The sequence below is a fragment of the Terrapene carolina genome, unplaced genomic scaffold (genome assembly GCF_002925995.2).
Source record: "Terrapene carolina triunguis isolate 2854851 unplaced genomic scaffold, T_m_triunguis-2.0 Scaffold951, whole genome shotgun sequence".
Classification (NCBI taxonomy): domain Eukaryota; kingdom Metazoa; phylum Chordata; order Testudines; family Emydidae; genus Terrapene; species Terrapene triunguis.
The window spans coordinates 724,260-740,466 of NW_020665302.1; the positions used below are offsets into that span (position 1 = coordinate 724,260).

At 58.1% G+C, this 16,207-nt stretch overlaps 1 protein-coding gene across 1 annotated transcript in view; it reads left to right on the forward strand.

Moving 5' to 3' along the window:
- Positions 1 to 15,750, forward strand: part of DTX1 (deltex E3 ubiquitin ligase 1) — a 106,096-nt gene extending 90,346 nt beyond the window's left edge. Inside the window, exons 3-9 of the mRNA XM_029913846.1 lie at positions 6,895 to 6,956; positions 7,383 to 7,544; positions 11,403 to 11,464; positions 12,626 to 12,784; positions 13,144 to 13,305; positions 13,809 to 13,898; positions 15,176 to 15,750. Coding sequence (XP_029769706.1) covers positions 6,895 to 6,956; positions 7,383 to 7,544; positions 11,403 to 11,464; positions 12,626 to 12,784; positions 13,144 to 13,305; positions 13,809 to 13,898; positions 15,176 to 15,400 — 922 coding nt within the window. The 3' untranslated portion in view covers positions 15,401 to 15,750. The remainder of the gene's footprint in view (positions 1 to 6,894; positions 6,957 to 7,382; positions 7,545 to 11,402; positions 11,465 to 12,625; positions 12,785 to 13,143; positions 13,306 to 13,808; positions 13,899 to 15,175) is intronic.
- Positions 15,751 to 16,207: the final 457 nt, after the last annotated feature.

Below are 16,207 nucleotides of genomic sequence, written 5' to 3' on the forward strand. Positions count from 1 at the left end.
TCTTCAATAATCTAAAAATCAAAAAGAGTCCTATAAAAAGTGGAAACTAGGTCAAATTACAAATGATGAATATAAACAAATAACACAGGTATGTAGAGACAAAATTAGAAAGGCCAAGGCACAAAATGAGATCAAACTAGCTAGAGACATAAAAGGTAACAAGAAAACATTCTACAAATACATTAGAAGCAAGAGGAAGACCAAGGACAGGGTAGGCCCATTACTCAATGAGGGGGGGAAAAACAATAACAGAAAATGTGGAAATGGCAGAGGTGCTTAATGACTTCTTCGTTTTGTTTTTCACCAAGAAGGTTGGTGACATACCATAATGAATGCAGGTGAAAATGAGGTAGGATCAGAAGAGGTTAAAATAGGAAAAGAAGAAGTTAAAAATTACTTAGACGTCTTCAAGTCACCAGACCTTGATGAAATGCATCCTAGAATACTTTAGGAGCTGACTGAGGAGATATCTGAGCTATTAGTGATTATCTTTGAGAAGTCATGGAAGACGGGAGACATTCCAGAAGACTGGAAAAGGGCAAATATAGTGCCCATCTATAAAAAGGGAAATAAGGACAACCCAGGGAATTACAGACCAGTCAGCTTAGCTTCTGTACCCGGAAAGATAATGGAGCAAATAATTAAGCAACCAATTTGCAAACACCTAGAAGATAAGAAAGTGATAAAGTAATAGTCAGCATGGATTTGTCAAAAACAAATTGTGTCAAACCAATCTGATAGCTTTCTTTGACAGGGTAACAAGTCTTGTGGATGGGGGGAAGCAGTAGATGTGGTATATCTTGACTTTAGTAAAGCTTTTGATACTGTCTCGCATGACCTTCTCAAAAAACTAGGGAGCTAGAGGGAGCTACTATAAGGTGGGTGCATAACTGGTTAGAAAACCATTCCCAGAGAGTAGTTATCAGTGGTTCACAGTCATGCTGGAAGGGCATAATGATTGGGGTCCCACAGGGGTCAGTTCTGGGTCCGGTTCTGTTCAATATCTTCATCAATGATTTAGATAATGGCAGAGAGAGTACACTTATAAAGTTTGTGGACGATATCAAGCTGGGAGGGGTTGCAAATGCTTTGGAGGATAGGATTAAAATTCAAAATGATCTGGACAAACTGGAGAAATGGTCTGAAGTAAATAGCAGCAGGAGAAACCCAGGTTCAGACAGGGGGGCTCTCAGCCGCAGGGCCATGGCTGCAGAACCTCTTACCAGCAGGGATCAGATGGAACCCCAACCTGGTCACTCACAGCATGAACCCATCTCTTGGGTTAATGTTCCCCAGGTGATGATGTCCCTAAAAACATTGGCAGCAACAAAAGTGGAAGATGGGGAGAGAAGAAACATCCTTAAGGCTATCATCACCTTAAACTGAACTGTGTCTGGTATTAGGTACCACTGTGGTAGGGGCCTAGAAAGACCATAGACGACAGGACAGGACAGATTATGCAGAGTAAAATAGGTGCTAAGGACTACATTCTCTGATGGCAGATCTCCATTCGAATTGGACCCTGGGTATAGCTAGTGTTGGGGAGTGGAAGGGCTGCTATGTGCCTTGGAGCAGGGCTCTCAATCTTTTCCTTTCTGAGGCCCCCAACATGCTATACAAACTCCACAGCCCACCTGTGCCACAATAACTGGCTTTCTGCATATAAAAGCCAGGGCTGAAGTTATTGCCTGGGGCCCCATACCACAGGGGCTCCCATGAAGCTAAGTTGCTCAGGCTTCAGCTTCAGCCCCAGGTGACTTGGCTCAGTGCCCTAGGGTTCAGCCCCATGAGGTGGGGCTTCAGCTTTCTGACCTGGGCCCCAGTGAGTCTAACACTGGCCCTGCTTGGCAGACCCCCCTGAAACCTGCTTCTGGCCCCCCTGGGGGCCCTGAACCCCTGGTTGAGAACCCCTGCCTTGGAGGGTACACGTTTCTCTCTGTGGCTGGGTGAACCCGTGCTGGGCATGAGCATCGGGGCAGGTTTAGATCCAGCCCTGGATTTTAGCCCTGCCCTCCTCTCCAGCAGATCAGGGTTCTTTGCATCCTGGGGCTTTGCTCAAGCCCCTCTCTCCACAATAGTCCTAGAGCTTGTCTACACTACAAAATTCCATGGGCTGTTGGTGTCCACACTGCCCTCCTTCTGCGGGCGGTGCTCCTCACCAGGAGCGCTTGCACCGACTGAAGCAGCACACTGTGGGGCACTGACTGCTGCACCGGGCTCACAGCTGGAGCCCCCACCCCACCCCGGGGTGACAGCCCGAGCTGTGAGCCCATGGCTGTGCAGTTTTGCAGCAGGGAGCCTACCAGCAGTGAAAATGACATGTTTGGAATTTCACAGCTACCTCCAGCTCTGAGGAGCAAGGGGCTCCCTGCTGTGAAAGGGAGCCCCCCCTGCTCACAGCAGGATGCCCAGCTGAGGCAGGAGAAAGTCTCTGAAGAGCAGGAGCATGGCGCAAAGCTCTGGTCGGCTGGAGAGGGGCTGTTGCTCTCTGGCCAGCCCCAGGAGCAGTAACTGCCATGCTGGGCTGGGCTGCTTTCGTGCTTCCCATCAGCCCTGACTGGGAAAATGGGGGGCAGTGCTGCTCACCTGCACGGGGGGGAGGGGAGCCATGCCCAGCTCTCTGTAAAATCCCCATCCATACTACTCAGGTGCCTCCCAGCACTGGCTGGCGAGGCCTCCGCGTGCTGGCTGGGTCACATCCCCATCCCACCCATCACTTGTGGGGCATGTCGCCCAATCTCCAGAGGTGCGAGGACTCCCTAGAGGGCTGGGCAGGGGAGCCGCTCATCACTGGGAACCCCTAAAATGTGTAAGCAGAGTCTGGACGAGCTCTTCCCTGACATCTAGTGATGAGGTGTGGAAGAGGACTTCAGGAGCTGATCTCATTTGCATGGGCACACCCACCCTGCCTAGGTGCTCAGCATGGTGGGATTGCTTGTCCAAATGATCGCTTTTGGCTGGTGTTGGATCTCCCCATCTCCTTGTTATTGGGCAGGAGTAATAAAGGGTTTTTATCCTTGTGTGAATCAAAGGCAGCAGAACTGTACTTGTCATAGCCTGATGGAGGGACTCACCCTCAACTAAACAGCACTCGCTAGGCAGGAGACATGGGTTGATGGGACCTAAAGCCATCCTGGTGGATTTGTGGGTGGTCGGTAGGATAGCCAGTAGCACGGTGCAGTGTTTGACTGGTAGGGTAGCTGACAGAAAGGTACAGTGATCAGCTGGTAGGGAGGCATGCTGATCAATTGGCAAAGAAGAGCAGAGCATGGATCAGCTGGTAGGATTCCTGGTAGGGAGGTGTGGCAATCAGGTGCCTGGGAAAGAGGAGCTCTGCTTAAGTGCCTGGGCAGTGAAGTGCCTTTTTACTCCCCTTCACCCAGGGCAGAAGGTGAAATCTGCAGATATGCCCCTGGGTCTGCACTGACCGGGGCAACACCTGTGAGTGGGGTGCAGGGAAGGGACGGGCACGTTAACGGGACTTTGGGTTGCTGGAGTTCAGAACCTCACAGCAAAGGACACTGCCCAACTTACTTGGGGGTGGGTCGTTTGCTCGTGGTTTATGCTTATGAACCCCGTTTTCAGTGTTTCCCCAAATGAATGCCGGGTTCCTTCCCTCCTTTTATTAAAAGTTTCTTTTCTGCACTCAGACTCTGTGCTTGCGAGAGGGGAAGTGTGGCCTCTCCGAGGCGCCCAGGGCTGGTGTGTAATTGTCCCAGGTCACTGGGTGGGGGCTCGAGCTGGGTTTGTGTTGCATTGTTGAAGAGGAACCCCTAGATACTGAACCTGGCCCTTGTTGCTGCAGCAGGGTTACAAATGCAAGCTTGGAGACTTCCCGCTGAAGTGCAGAACAATCAGCTGCACTGAGCGTGTCTGCAGAGCACAGGCATCACCCCCCAGCTCCAACCTTCTGCTGGTGTCAATCCAACGCAGGCAATAGAGCCGGGCCAGCCGGGAACTTGGCCCCAAAACACCTGGCCCAGTGTAACCTGGGCTGGATCTCTGGGCTCTTAGCTTGTTCCAAACCCTGGAAGGGACATCCCCAGGACATCATTACTGCCTTCTTCCCCCTGGACTCTGCAGCTCAGAGCCCCATGCCCCTTGGGCCTGCCTCTCTCCCCCTTGCCAGGCAGCTGCAGACTGACAAAGGGGAGACGGTGGAGAGGTGAGGGAGGGTTCCAAACTCCGGGTCTGGGACCGGAGCAGCAGGGTCTCAGGTCGGTCTGGAGGGACGTTGGTGGAGCTGCAGGTCAGCTAGGGGAGCATTGACAGGGCTGGAAGTACGGAAGGTGTCGCAGGGCAGGGTAGAGGCATTGGAGGGGGCAGGACTGGAGCTGTGGGGAGGGATTGGGCTGTAGCACAGGACTGGGGAGCACTAGCAGAGTTAGGTGGGAGAGGCCTGCACATCAGCTGCCTGGGTCTCGGTGCCAGGAAAATTCCAGCACTAAATCCACCCTCCCAATCCCCAACCACGGCCATCCCCACTAAATAGCCAGGGGCTGAATTCGCCACCGCAACCTGGCACCCACTGGTACTGGCACCCAGCTCGTGGTTCCCGTGTGAGAGAGGCCAGGCCAGGAGAGTGGCACACAGGTTTGGGAAGGCAGGGACCATCCCTGCTGCTGCTGCAGAGCACTGCAGCTTTGGAAGAGAGCCAGTGATGCGCTGGCATCCTGCCATGGTGCGCTCTCGGCTCACCGGCCCAGCAGCCAACACAGAGTTAATCAGTCGGAGGAGCATGGGCAGATGGAAGCCCGTCAGGAGTGTTCCTAGCCATGTGTGCACACGCTGCGAGCACACGCACACACGCTGCGAATGTACACAAAGGGTCTCACACTCAATGGCTACAGCCATAAATTCACTGCCTGGTGCGTGCATGCTGCAAGGACACATGCATAGTCAGGTGTGATCCCAGACAGGCGCGTGGGTGGTGGTGAAAGCTCCCTCATCTGGGTCACTTCAAGCCGAGTAGGACAAACACTGGAGAACACCCCAGAGGGCTCACGCCCGCCCTGCTCCCTGCCCCCGGAGAGGAAATCCACGGGACTGCGCTTTGCCATCTCTAATTCCTGTGACCAGTTATGTTGGTGTCCGCACCAGAATGCTGCTTCTGCCGAAGTAAGCGGCCTGCTACCCCGACACCCTCACTCCAGCTCCACCAGAGGCGCAGGGCTTATGTCGGTGCAGTGAGGGAGACACAGTGTCTGTGTAGACACTGCCTTACTTCACCCCTTGCTGTCACTCCTGTCAGCTTCATGGCTGCTATTGTCTGTGCTCCATAGTGCTCACAGCTGACGCTGCTGGTAGGCTCTGCTGTGAAACTGAGCTGGTGCTGGGCTCCCAGCTGTCCTGGAGTTCTCGCTGGTGCTGGCTGTTCCCAGCCCGGGGGCGTGGGATGGAAAGGCTGGAGAATCACTGGGGGAGGGGCTCTGCATCCTTCCCTCTCTCCCTGGGGTCTTGCAATACAGTGAGAGCACATGGCAGTGAGGGGGTCCTGGTCCCCTTCCCTGCCCCCGCCCCGAGGTGGAGGAGGCTCCTAGAAGCAATCCAGCAGCTTTACTCCACGGGGAGCAGGATCAGCCTTGCTGACATTTTGACCCAGCCCCAAGAGCCTGAGCACTAATTAATACGATTGAGCACAGGGCTTAATTGACCAAATGTCTGGGAAAGCTCTCATCACACCCGGCGGCTGGGCTCTTCATTACCGCACTGACTGGGCCTGGTGCTAGCCAGGGGGCACAGCTGGCACAACCTGGCCCCCCCGTGGGCTTCCCCTCCCCCCAGGACTCCTGGCCCACCGCCCCAATGTTTGGTCCAGGGGAAGGAGCAGGAGGTGGGGGAGACAGGCCTGTCTCGGGGGTGTTCAGCCTGAAAAGCAGAACAGAGTGCTGTGGGGGGAAGGAGATCAGTGGGTATTTGTGGGGTGGGGATTGGAGGGAGCCTGGATCCTAGGGCAGAATGGACATGCTCTGGCTGTCGTGTAATGGATTGGTCCCTTCTCGCCTGCGGGACTCAGAATGCCTCACCCAAGGAGAGAGGGGAAGGCTTATTATCCTCAGTGCGCAATGGGGAAACTGAGGCAGGGGAGGGCATTGGCCCAAGGCTGCCCAGTGAGTCAGCACCAGAGCTGGAAGCAGAGCCCAGGGGCTCCCTAGCAGGAGCTGTACACAACAGGTTAGGGGCTCAGGTCTCCTGCTGGGGGCCCTAGAACAAGGATGCCCCTCTAGGAACTCTGCCCCTCGAGCATTCCCTGGGGAGCAGCTTGCTTTTCCCCTCTACTCGTACTGCAGTCTCTCTCTCAGGCCCACTCCCACCAGATCCCTAGCCTCAGGTGCAGGCAAACTCACCAGCCAGTGCAGCTCCCCGCAAAGCCCCTCCTCACCTGTCTCCATCAGCCAGAGGGGCATGCCGCTGTTCTCTGCTGGCCTGGGATGCCCAGCGTCCACTGCAGGAGCTGGTGAGTTCAGGGGGATCATTTGTATCCTGTGCTATGAGATAGAATCCCCTGCAGCCTGAGTCTGCTGCCAGCCTTGATGTAACAAGGGCACCAATGGGCACACAGGATCTGGGTCAGGGATCCTCGTTCGGAGGGTCTGACAGAGCGAGGGGCTCTCTGCTGGTCTGGCCATGGGTCATGCTCCATTAGCTAATACTCTGAATGCAGGAGCGGTCGCCTTTAGATCCTGGGCTGGATTTCTGCACTCTCTTGAAAGGGATTCTGGCATCACCCCTGGAAAGGTACCATGGTCTGGGGAGCAACATCACTAACTTCACCTCCGCTCCCCTCTCCCTCTCCTGGAGCAGTGGTTTCCGAGGGTGTGGCTTAGCCTTCTGGGCACTACCTTCCAACAACTAAATGTGCTTTCTGCTTCACTTCTCTTGTCTCTGCTTCAGGGTTCCTGCCCTCCCGGTTAAGAATCTGAATGGAACCGGACCAGTCCATCCTGCCCTGGCAGGTAAGAGCAGCTGGAATTCCCCCAGCTCTGGGCAGCTGTCCACTCCTGGGTATAACACTGCCCAGTGAGATGATACTTACTTATCCTGGTGAGTGTGGATGGATGGATGGATGGATGGTTGGTTGGGTATGCCGGATGGATGGATGGTTGGTTGGGTATGCTGGCTGGATGGTTGGTTGGGTGGTTGGGTTGGTATGCCGGATGGATGGATGGTTGGTTGGGTATGCCGGATGGATGGATGGATGGTTGGCTGGTACAACCTACCCATCTCACTTCAAAGCGAAGGGACAATCCCAGCATTTGAGATCAGTCTCACAGACTGCAGGGGATCCTGTCCCACGCTGTGATTGTTGCCACTCAGTGGGGAGATAATCGCCCAGCCCCCTAAGTGTCTGCGCTTGGCCTTACCATCTCTCTGTGACCCAGGTATGACAGGCATTTTGATGTGTGCTGCTGGGCTGCCTGTATGCCTGACCCGGGCCCCGAAGCCCATCCTGCACCCTCCGCCCGTGAGCAAGAGCGACATCAAGCCGGTGCCCGGGATCAATGGCATCTGCAGGAAAACCAAGAAGAAGCACCTCAAAAAGAGTAAGAGACAGCACCCTCTCTCCAGCCCACAGAGCCACATGCACTGGCCTCCATCCTGACAATCCCAGCGCTGGGATCTAGCTGGGAACATGGCCCTGGACCTGTAACCAAGCCTGCCTCTTCCTTTCATCACCAGGCTTTGGTAAATGACATGGAGAGGCCTACAGCCTGGAGTACATCACCCCCCCACTCCGAGCCTCACTCCTGACCCCCAGCCCCCTGCTATCCCAGTCCTGGGCTTCTCTGCCAAACTGCACAGTGATTTTCTAATATAGACAAACATCCCCTACACCCTGGCCCAAGACCCTCAAATGCATTTTCATGCCTCAGCCAGATTCAAACTCAGCTCTCCAGAGGTGTTATGCCCAGCTTCTGCAATCATGCCCAGGGGGATGCCCAGGCACCTTCACCCTGATGCCCCAGAGCCACGGGATTATTGTGCCATCTGGTACGCTACTCATGGGCCATTTCACACGTACTAGGCAACAGAGGATGTTATACACAGGAAGGGTTCGGCGTGTCATCTTCACTGCTAATGTACAGCACAAGGCCAGGCAGCTTCCTGGGAGACCTGGCACCCCAAAGGGGGTGCTAGTGGGATTGCTTTTCAGTGATTGTCACCAGTGCTGACTGAGTCAAGGCCTGGAGAAAATGCCTGGCAGTGAGACGTCAGGAGGTGATCTGTTTAGCTGAGAGGTGACAGTGTATGAGAGAGAAAAGACCAGCTACTAAAGAGCTCTTTAGACTAGCAGAGAAAGGCGGAACAAGAACCTATGGCTGGAAGTTCAAGCCAAATAAATTCAGATTAGACATGAATATTTGACAGTGAGGGTGAGTAACCACTGGAACCAACTGCCAAGGGAAGTGGTGGATTCTCCAGCTTGTGAGATCTACAACTCAAGACTGGGGGAGGTGCTTTAGCCAATCAAAGCTATTGGGCTGAATCCAGGGGTAATGGCCTGTGATCTGCAGGGGTCAGACGAGATGATCTGATGATCCCGTATTGTCTTGAGCAATATGAACCTAAGACTGTTCTTACCTGCAAGCTGCTGCAACAGGGCTGTGGATTCGGTTAGCCCAGCAGAGCTCAGGACCCCGTGCTAGGTGTGCACAGATATAATGTCCCAGCCCCAAAGAGCTTCCAATCTAAATAGACAGGACAGACAGACGGTGGGAGGAGGGAAGGATTATTTTTTAGGGCCTGTAGTAGGGTTGAGCCGGGGCTCTACCCTCCGAGATGGAGGGGTGCCACACCGGCTCACTAAATTGCAGACAGACTAACCTCAGGTCTCTTTACGCAAGGGCTGAGCGGCTCTCAGTTCAGGAGCTCAGGCCCTTAGGTAGGGGCTGAGCGCTAACTAACCGTCTAAGCAGGCCCAGGCCCTGGATCAGGGCGGGGCACAAACAGTCACAGCTCAAGCCCTTTGGGGCAGGGGTTGAGCAGACAAGCAGTTAAAGGGGCCCAGGCCCTGGGTCAGGGCGGGGCACAAACAGTCACAGCTCAAGCCCTTTGGGGCAGGGGTTGAGCAAACAAGCAGGTAAGGGGCCCAGGCCCTGGGTCAGGGCGGGGCACAAGCAGTCACAGCTCAAGCCCTTCTGGGGCAGGGGTTGAGCAAACAAGCAGTTTAATTAGGCCCAGGCCCTACCTGAGGATTGGGTGAGGGGGAAGCCTGCCACCCGTGAGTGGGGGTGGCAGGGGGGGACGCAGGCCCACCCACTCCACTGCGTCCCAGCCCGGGGCCCTAGCAGCGGTTACTGTCGCTGCTGGTCAGTGGGGTATCCTGACTGAAACACACTGACATCGGCTCACAGGCCTCTGCAGCCTGACCGGGGTCGGCTACCCCCGGGCTACTTCCTTGTTCCCCCTCGGGGCTTACCTCGGCGGCGGTGCCGGGTTCGGGCCAGTCCAGCAGCATCAGCTCCTCGGGTGCGGGGCTTGGGGGCCGGGCCGGCAGCTCTTCCCCAGGATAGCTGGCACGGGGCAGACTTGACTCCTCCTCGGGGCAGCTGGTCCGGGGCAAGCTGGGCCAGTCCTCCTCAGGATAGCTGGCACGGGGCAGGCTGGGCCAGTCCTCCTCGGGGTAACAGGTCCGGGGCAGGCTGGGCCAGTCCTCCTTGGGGTAACGGGTCCGGGGCAGGCTGGGCCAGTCCTCCTCAGGGTACCGGGCGAGCGGGAGGCTTGACCGGTGCGGGGCGTTAGCAGGCGGCTCACGGCCTGCGGCTGTCTCCCAAGCGGGAGCTCGGCCCGGGACGTCTGCTCTCTCTGGCGGTCTGGCTCTCACTGAGCGCTGCTGGCGGGCTTTTATACTTCCGGGTCGGGGCCGTGACCTCGGAGGGGCGGGCCCCGGACCCGGTGGCTCCGCCCACACTGGGGTTGGAGGAAGCTCGGCCCTGTCGGAGACGGAGGGGTGCCACACCGGCTCACTACAGGGCCCTACCAAATTCACGTCCATTTTGATCAATTTCACAGCCAGAGGGTTTTTTAATTGGTCAATTTCACATGTTCACATCTGAAATGTCAGTGTTGTACTGTGGGAGTCCTGACCCAAAGGGGGTCCTGCCTGTGGAATCACAAAGCTGTTGTGTGGGGGGGGGGGGCCCCGGGATGCCCCCCCCCACTCCTGTGCTGCAGCCACAGAGCTTCCTGCAGCTGAGAGAGTTACCTGGAGGTACCAGCATGGGGGAGATCAGCTCCACCTCCACGAACCTTCCCCAGCTGCAGGAAGCTCCATGGCTGCTGAGGCCCAGACTCAGTGCCAGGGCAGTTGCCTCGGCTCCACCAGTTCTAGCCTCCCTAACGTGTGGGCATCAGAAGAGATTTGCCCATCGGGTTACATCAGTGCAAAGTGCACCAGGGGCCTCCTGAAAGGGTCAGAGAGCAGTCAAGCCCATCGTCTCACTGAGAGCTCCTGTTTATAAAGGTTAGGTCATCAATACCATGTGACCAGGCGCCCAATCACACGCACCAAGTGCCGAACGTGGAGTGTATTCACAGAGGCGTGCAGGCTGCACTCCTCCCACTCTTGTGGGGGGCACAGTGACAGGCTGGCCGGTGGCAAGCAAGCTTGGGGTGAGGGGCTGGGTCCCAAGGGGTCAGTAGTAGTTTGCCCTGGTTTTTAATTAATTAATGGAGCTATCCTATCTCCTAGAGCTAGAAGGGACCTTGAAAGGTCATTGAGTCCAGCCCCCTGCCTTCACTAGCAGGACCACGTACTGATTTTTTTGCCCCAGATCCCTAAGTGGCCCCCTCAAGGATTGAACTCACAACCCTGGGTTTAGCAGGCCAATGCTCAAACCACTGAGCTATCCCCCCCCCTTGGATGCTGTGTTTGTGATGAAGCAGGAGGGAGCCCGTGGTTCAGTGGACGTGGTGTGACCCACGCCTCACCCAGCTCTCCCTGTTCCGAAAACCACAGCAGCCTCGTCCCCGGAGATCCCAGCCCCAAAGAGCCGGAGTGTGGAGCTCTGTGCCAGCCTGGCCAGGGAATTGCCTCCTGATTCTGCCTCTGAGCTGGGCCCCTCAGCCCTGAGCTGCAGGGACCCCTGTCCTAGGGGGCAGCGGGATTCCCTCTTCATGCTCACTTGCTCCTGTGGCTTCCAGGAATGGACCTCCCCAAGCTGATGAAAGGCTCTCTCTGAACTCCCAGGGGTGGGTTCAACCTCCTCCAGCCCTGACCCAGAGATCGCACCCGCTCCAGCCAAGCCGATTTCTGTGTCCGTCCAATCCTGCCTCCCCCCCACCACAGATGTGGCTCCTAGCCGTGAGCAAGGGGCCACGTGGCCCAGCTGAGTGGGTGGCCCTGGGGCGCTGTGGGCCATGAGGGTGCAATCTGACCCCCTGCTTCTCTCCTGGGGCAGGCAAGAACCCCGAGGATGTGGTGCGCCGGTACATCCAGAAGGTGAAGAGCCCGCCGGACGAGGTGAGCACCTGTGCACGGGTCTCACCAGTGGCCCTGCCCTGGGCGGCTGGGTTCGGACAGTACCCAGGGCCGGGGCTCGGCTTGGATGACTAGGCCTGTCTGAGTGGCAGCCCTGCGGTGGCCTGTGAATACACGGTGAACTCTTGGGACACAGTGACACACAACACACCTGGTATAAAACTACAGCAGCAGGGACCCCAGCAGCTCCTCCACCCACAGGCACACCCCTCACCTCTGCCACCCCCTTAACTCTGCCCCCCAGGACACCAGCCTGGCAGCACTCCTTTCCCAAAATACCCTCTGGAGAACCCCCCGACTCCTCCTAGGCCCTCCCTTCTCCACACTCCCCCTGGCCCTGGCGGGGTTGGTATAAGTGCCCACTGTGTTTGGGGCAAATGGAGGTTGCGGTGGGTGCTCTGAGATGGCATGGGAGCCTGAGCTCACTGGGAGCTTTGCTGCATGTCTCCTTTGCTAGCCTGGCTCCAGGAGCTCGCTGCAGAGCCCCTGGCCCAGTTTCCAGCTCCTTGGGGCCCCGGGTTTCAACCACTCGCTGCTGCTGCACCAGTTCTGCAGTGGCACCGAAGCGCCTGAAAGGGACGGGACAAAGGGGTTAACTGCCCCATGCATCTAGCCCTGGCCCTGGTGCAGGCCAGTGCCTGCTACGCTCAGACAGGCCAGTTCTCCGGGAGAGAGAGGCAGGGAGTGGGGTGAGGGTCAGGGCTAAGGGGCCGAATGGACAGTGTGGGTAGGGTTGGGGCCAAGGGGGCAGTGGGGCCAGGGGCAAGATTGGGGGGCAGTGGGGGCAGGGTCAAGGCTGAGGAGGTACTGGGGGCTGTGTGGGCGGGGGCAGGGCCAAGGGGGCAGTGGGGACTGGGACGGAGCCGAGGGAACAGTGGGGGCAGGGGGGTCGGGGCAGTGGGGGCAGAAGAGTGGGCGAGGAGCTGGGCAGGGCGGTGGGGCAGGCAGACATCGGGGTAGCCAAGCCGGCTGGCGGAGCAGGTGCCATGGGAAGGACGTGTCCCCAAAGGCTGCAAAGGCACCAGAGGCCCAAACCTGCCGCCTGGCCCATGGGCAGGAGGGTGATGGTGGAACCGGCTGCTGGGCTCTGGCTGGGGGTGGGCGGGAGCAGCCCAGCTCTGGTAACACCCCGCTCCCCGGCAGGACTGCACCATCTGCATGGAGAGGCTGGTGGCCTCGTCCGGCTACGAGGGCTTGCTCAGCCACAGGGGCGCCAAGCCGGAGCTGGTGGGCAAGTTGGGCAAGTGCGGGCACATGTACCATCTCCTCTGCCTGGTGGCCATGTACAACAACGGCAACAAGGTGAGAGCTGGGCCGGGGGGGGAGAGGTGCCTCCAGCAGGCCACCAGCCTTCCCAGCTGAGAGCCCCCTGTGCCTAGGGCAGTGCTCCCCTCCCTGACACATCCCACGGCCCCGCAGGGTCCTCACAACCAGCTCTGGGCCCTCAGCGGAGAGTCGGTCAGTTCCAGCCTTGGTGCCCCTCCAGGGCCTTCGGCAGGCTTACCCCAGCCGGTCCCATGGGTCCGAACAGTCCTGCCTGTGGGAGGGATAGTGCCCAGCAAAGGGAGATTCCCCCATTAGCCTCTTTGCAGCCTGTGCCCTGGGGCAGGATGCTCTGCCTGGCTGGCTGACCCTCCTCACCCTGTGCCTCTGCCCCCAAGGATGGCAGCCTGCAGTGCCCCACCTGCAAGGCCATCTATGGGGAGAAGACCGGGACCCAGCCCCCAGGGAAGATGGAGTTCCACATCATCCCACACTCGCTGCCAGGCTACACGGAATCCAAAACCATCCGCATCGTCTACGACATCCCCACGGGCATCCAGGTGAGCTGCCCAGGGACAGAGGAATCTCCGGGGGCAGCCAGCGGCTCCGTGGCCCAGAAGAGTTGGCGCCTGCTGCCTCCCCCTCGGGAATCCCCCAGGTGGCTAAGCATGCCACATTCTCAGACCGCTCCCCCGGCCCTGGGGGCAACTGATGGAGAGCCTGGGGCCTCCTCTGCTTCCTCCAGCAGCCGGGCAGAGGCAGCCCAGGGTGTGACACCCCATTGATTTGGTGGTGGGTCTAGGCCAGGCCCCATCTCCTATTCCTAGGTGGTGCGGTCGCTGGCCACGCCCTGCCAGGCGGGATCTCGCTCAGACCCCTGCTGCCTGCAGGTTGTGCCCCATTGTCGCCCAATGCATCACTCTCAGCCCCGTCCAGCCAGTGCCTCCTGAGCAATGTGGTGGGCGTGGGCAGCTGTGCTGCCTTCTTGAGCAGGGGGGTGACGGGTTTCAGGCACAGCTGCTGGCTGCCGGATTTCCCCAGCGCCTGCTTTGTTCCCTGCCAGGGCCCAGAGCACCCGAACCCCGGGAAGAAGTTCACAGCCCGAGGCTTCCCCCGGCACTGCTACCTACCGGACAACGAGAAAGGCAGGAAGGTGAGTGGCCTGCCCCCAGCAGCTCCTGGAGCCTGGCTGCCTCCCACAAAGCCGGCTGCATCTCCCCTCAAGGAGGTGGCATTGGCGGGGGGAGAGAGGGTCACCCCCTTGTGACAGCTGCTGCAATACTCTTCTGCTGCAGCCAGGGGATTAAACGGGTTTGCTGACTATCGGCACAAGGTGGGTCGTGCCAGGTCACTAGCACCAGCCCTGGCACAGGGGCTTGGAGACACTTGTGTGTGTGCTGTGATGGGGCCTGGCACGTTACACCCTTGGCAACGTACACCTGAGTTGGCGATTTCAAAGGAGCAGAAGGGAGTTGAGTGCACAAATGCCAGGATGTTCAGTGTCCTAACTCCCCTAGGCTGCATTGCTAATCCAGCCGTGCAAACTTCACACCGTCAAAGCCTTAGTATTTAATCGAAATAACTTTCGGGGCCGTGCAGGTGGGGAGAGGAGCCCCTTCCCCGGCCCAGCCCGGCTGGAGCTGCTGGGGTGAGAGAGGGCTGGGGGGAGTCCTCTCTCCCCACCTCAGCCCGGAGGCAGCTTAACCCCCAAACCCCTCATCCCCAGTCCCACCCCAGAGCCCACACCACTCCCGCACCCCAACCCTCTGCCCCAGCCCTGATCCCCCTCCCACACTCCGAACCCCTCGGCCCCACCACACATCACCTCCATATTGGTGCACATAACAATATTCACTCTGCACATGGCCATAAGAAATGAGAGGAAACAGCCTGAGTCAGTGACCACACAGGACTGGGCCGTACGTTTCCACGGGGCTTGTTGGCTGTGGTAGTCAGACGCTGTCTCTGCCTCCGTCCTGTTGCAGGGCGGGTCTGAGCCCGTGTGGGGGGAAACGACATGCAAGGCTGGGGCGTAGTGTGAAGGCCACAGAGGGTTATTCTGCAGGGGGCTTATATTCCCGTGCTCTGCAGAAAGGAATAGCCTCATAACAAGCCCCACATTTTGGGGTCTGTGTTCTGGAGGGTGGGGCAGACCCCAGATCAGACCAAGCTCCAGGCTCGATCATTCTCTGGGGAACGATTCTCTGGGTTCCTGGACCAGATCTGCTGTGACTTGGCAGAGCTGCCGCTCCTGCACTAGAGAGATGTCAGGGCTAAGCCCCCGATATCAATCAGGGGCAGGCAGGCCTCTCCCCTCCCAGTACATGCTGGCAGACTGGGGAGGGATCTCAGACCCAAAGCAGGGTGCTCTAGGCCAACTGGGGCATGCCATGGCCTGGCAGGGTGTGTGACCTCCCTCTGGCCCCACAGGTTCTGAAGCTCCTGATTGTGGCATGGGACCGCCGGCTCATCTTCACCATCGGCACATCCAGCACGACGGGAGAGTGCGACACTGTGGTGTGGAACGAGATCCACCACAAGACAGAGTTTGGTTCCAACCTCACTGGCCACGGCTACCCTGACCCCAACTACCTGGACAATGTCCTGGCTGAGCTGATGGCCCAGGGGGTCTCAGAAGCCAACCTGAAGGACTGAGGAGGAAGCCCCCGCTCTCTGCTAGCGTGCTTCTTGGCAGCCAAACCCCGCCTGCGTCCGTGTCTCCGTGAGTCCGTCCTCCACCACCGCCATGCCCGGGACCACCCGCCTTCCCAGAGCCCTCACTCTGCTTCTGCTGCCTTGACCTTCAGTAACCTTCAGACTGCAATGCTGGCCTTGGCTGGGGTGCCGCGGAAGTGTACGTCCCCCACCAGGCGGAGTGGCTCTCCCTTTAACCAATGCCATGTGCACGCCCCTCAGACACGCCGGCCGATGAGCAGCAGGCCAGCAGGAGCTGCGTGAGTGACCAAGCAACGCAAAGCTGGGCTGATTATTTTTTTATACTCTTGTGATCTGTGATATTTTCCCTGTTAGAGATCCCAGCCCACATCTGACTGTACACTCCCCGCCCCCACATGTAGCTCTCTCTATGGAAATCTTGTACAGTATCTACTAGAACAAGGGGGCAACTTCTGGCCAACTCTCCCACAGCCACACCACCACCATCTGTCCTGTCCAGTCGGTGCCAGCATCGCCTGGGTGAGCCACCTCCCCCCACAGCCACGTGGCACATTTGCCATTGCTCCTCACTGCTGCAACTCTGAAAGGGAGGGAGAGGGCCCCATGCTGGGGGAAGGGAGCGGGACGTGCACAGGAGAGAACTGCTCCCGCAGCTGGGCAGGGATGGAAAATGAGGTGGCTCTTACTCCGTGACTTGGCAGGGGTTGTGCCCCTGGGATGGGAAGAGCTTCCAGTCCTGCATGCACCATCCCGCCCCGCCATAGCGAAGGCTCCAAGACTGGCAGT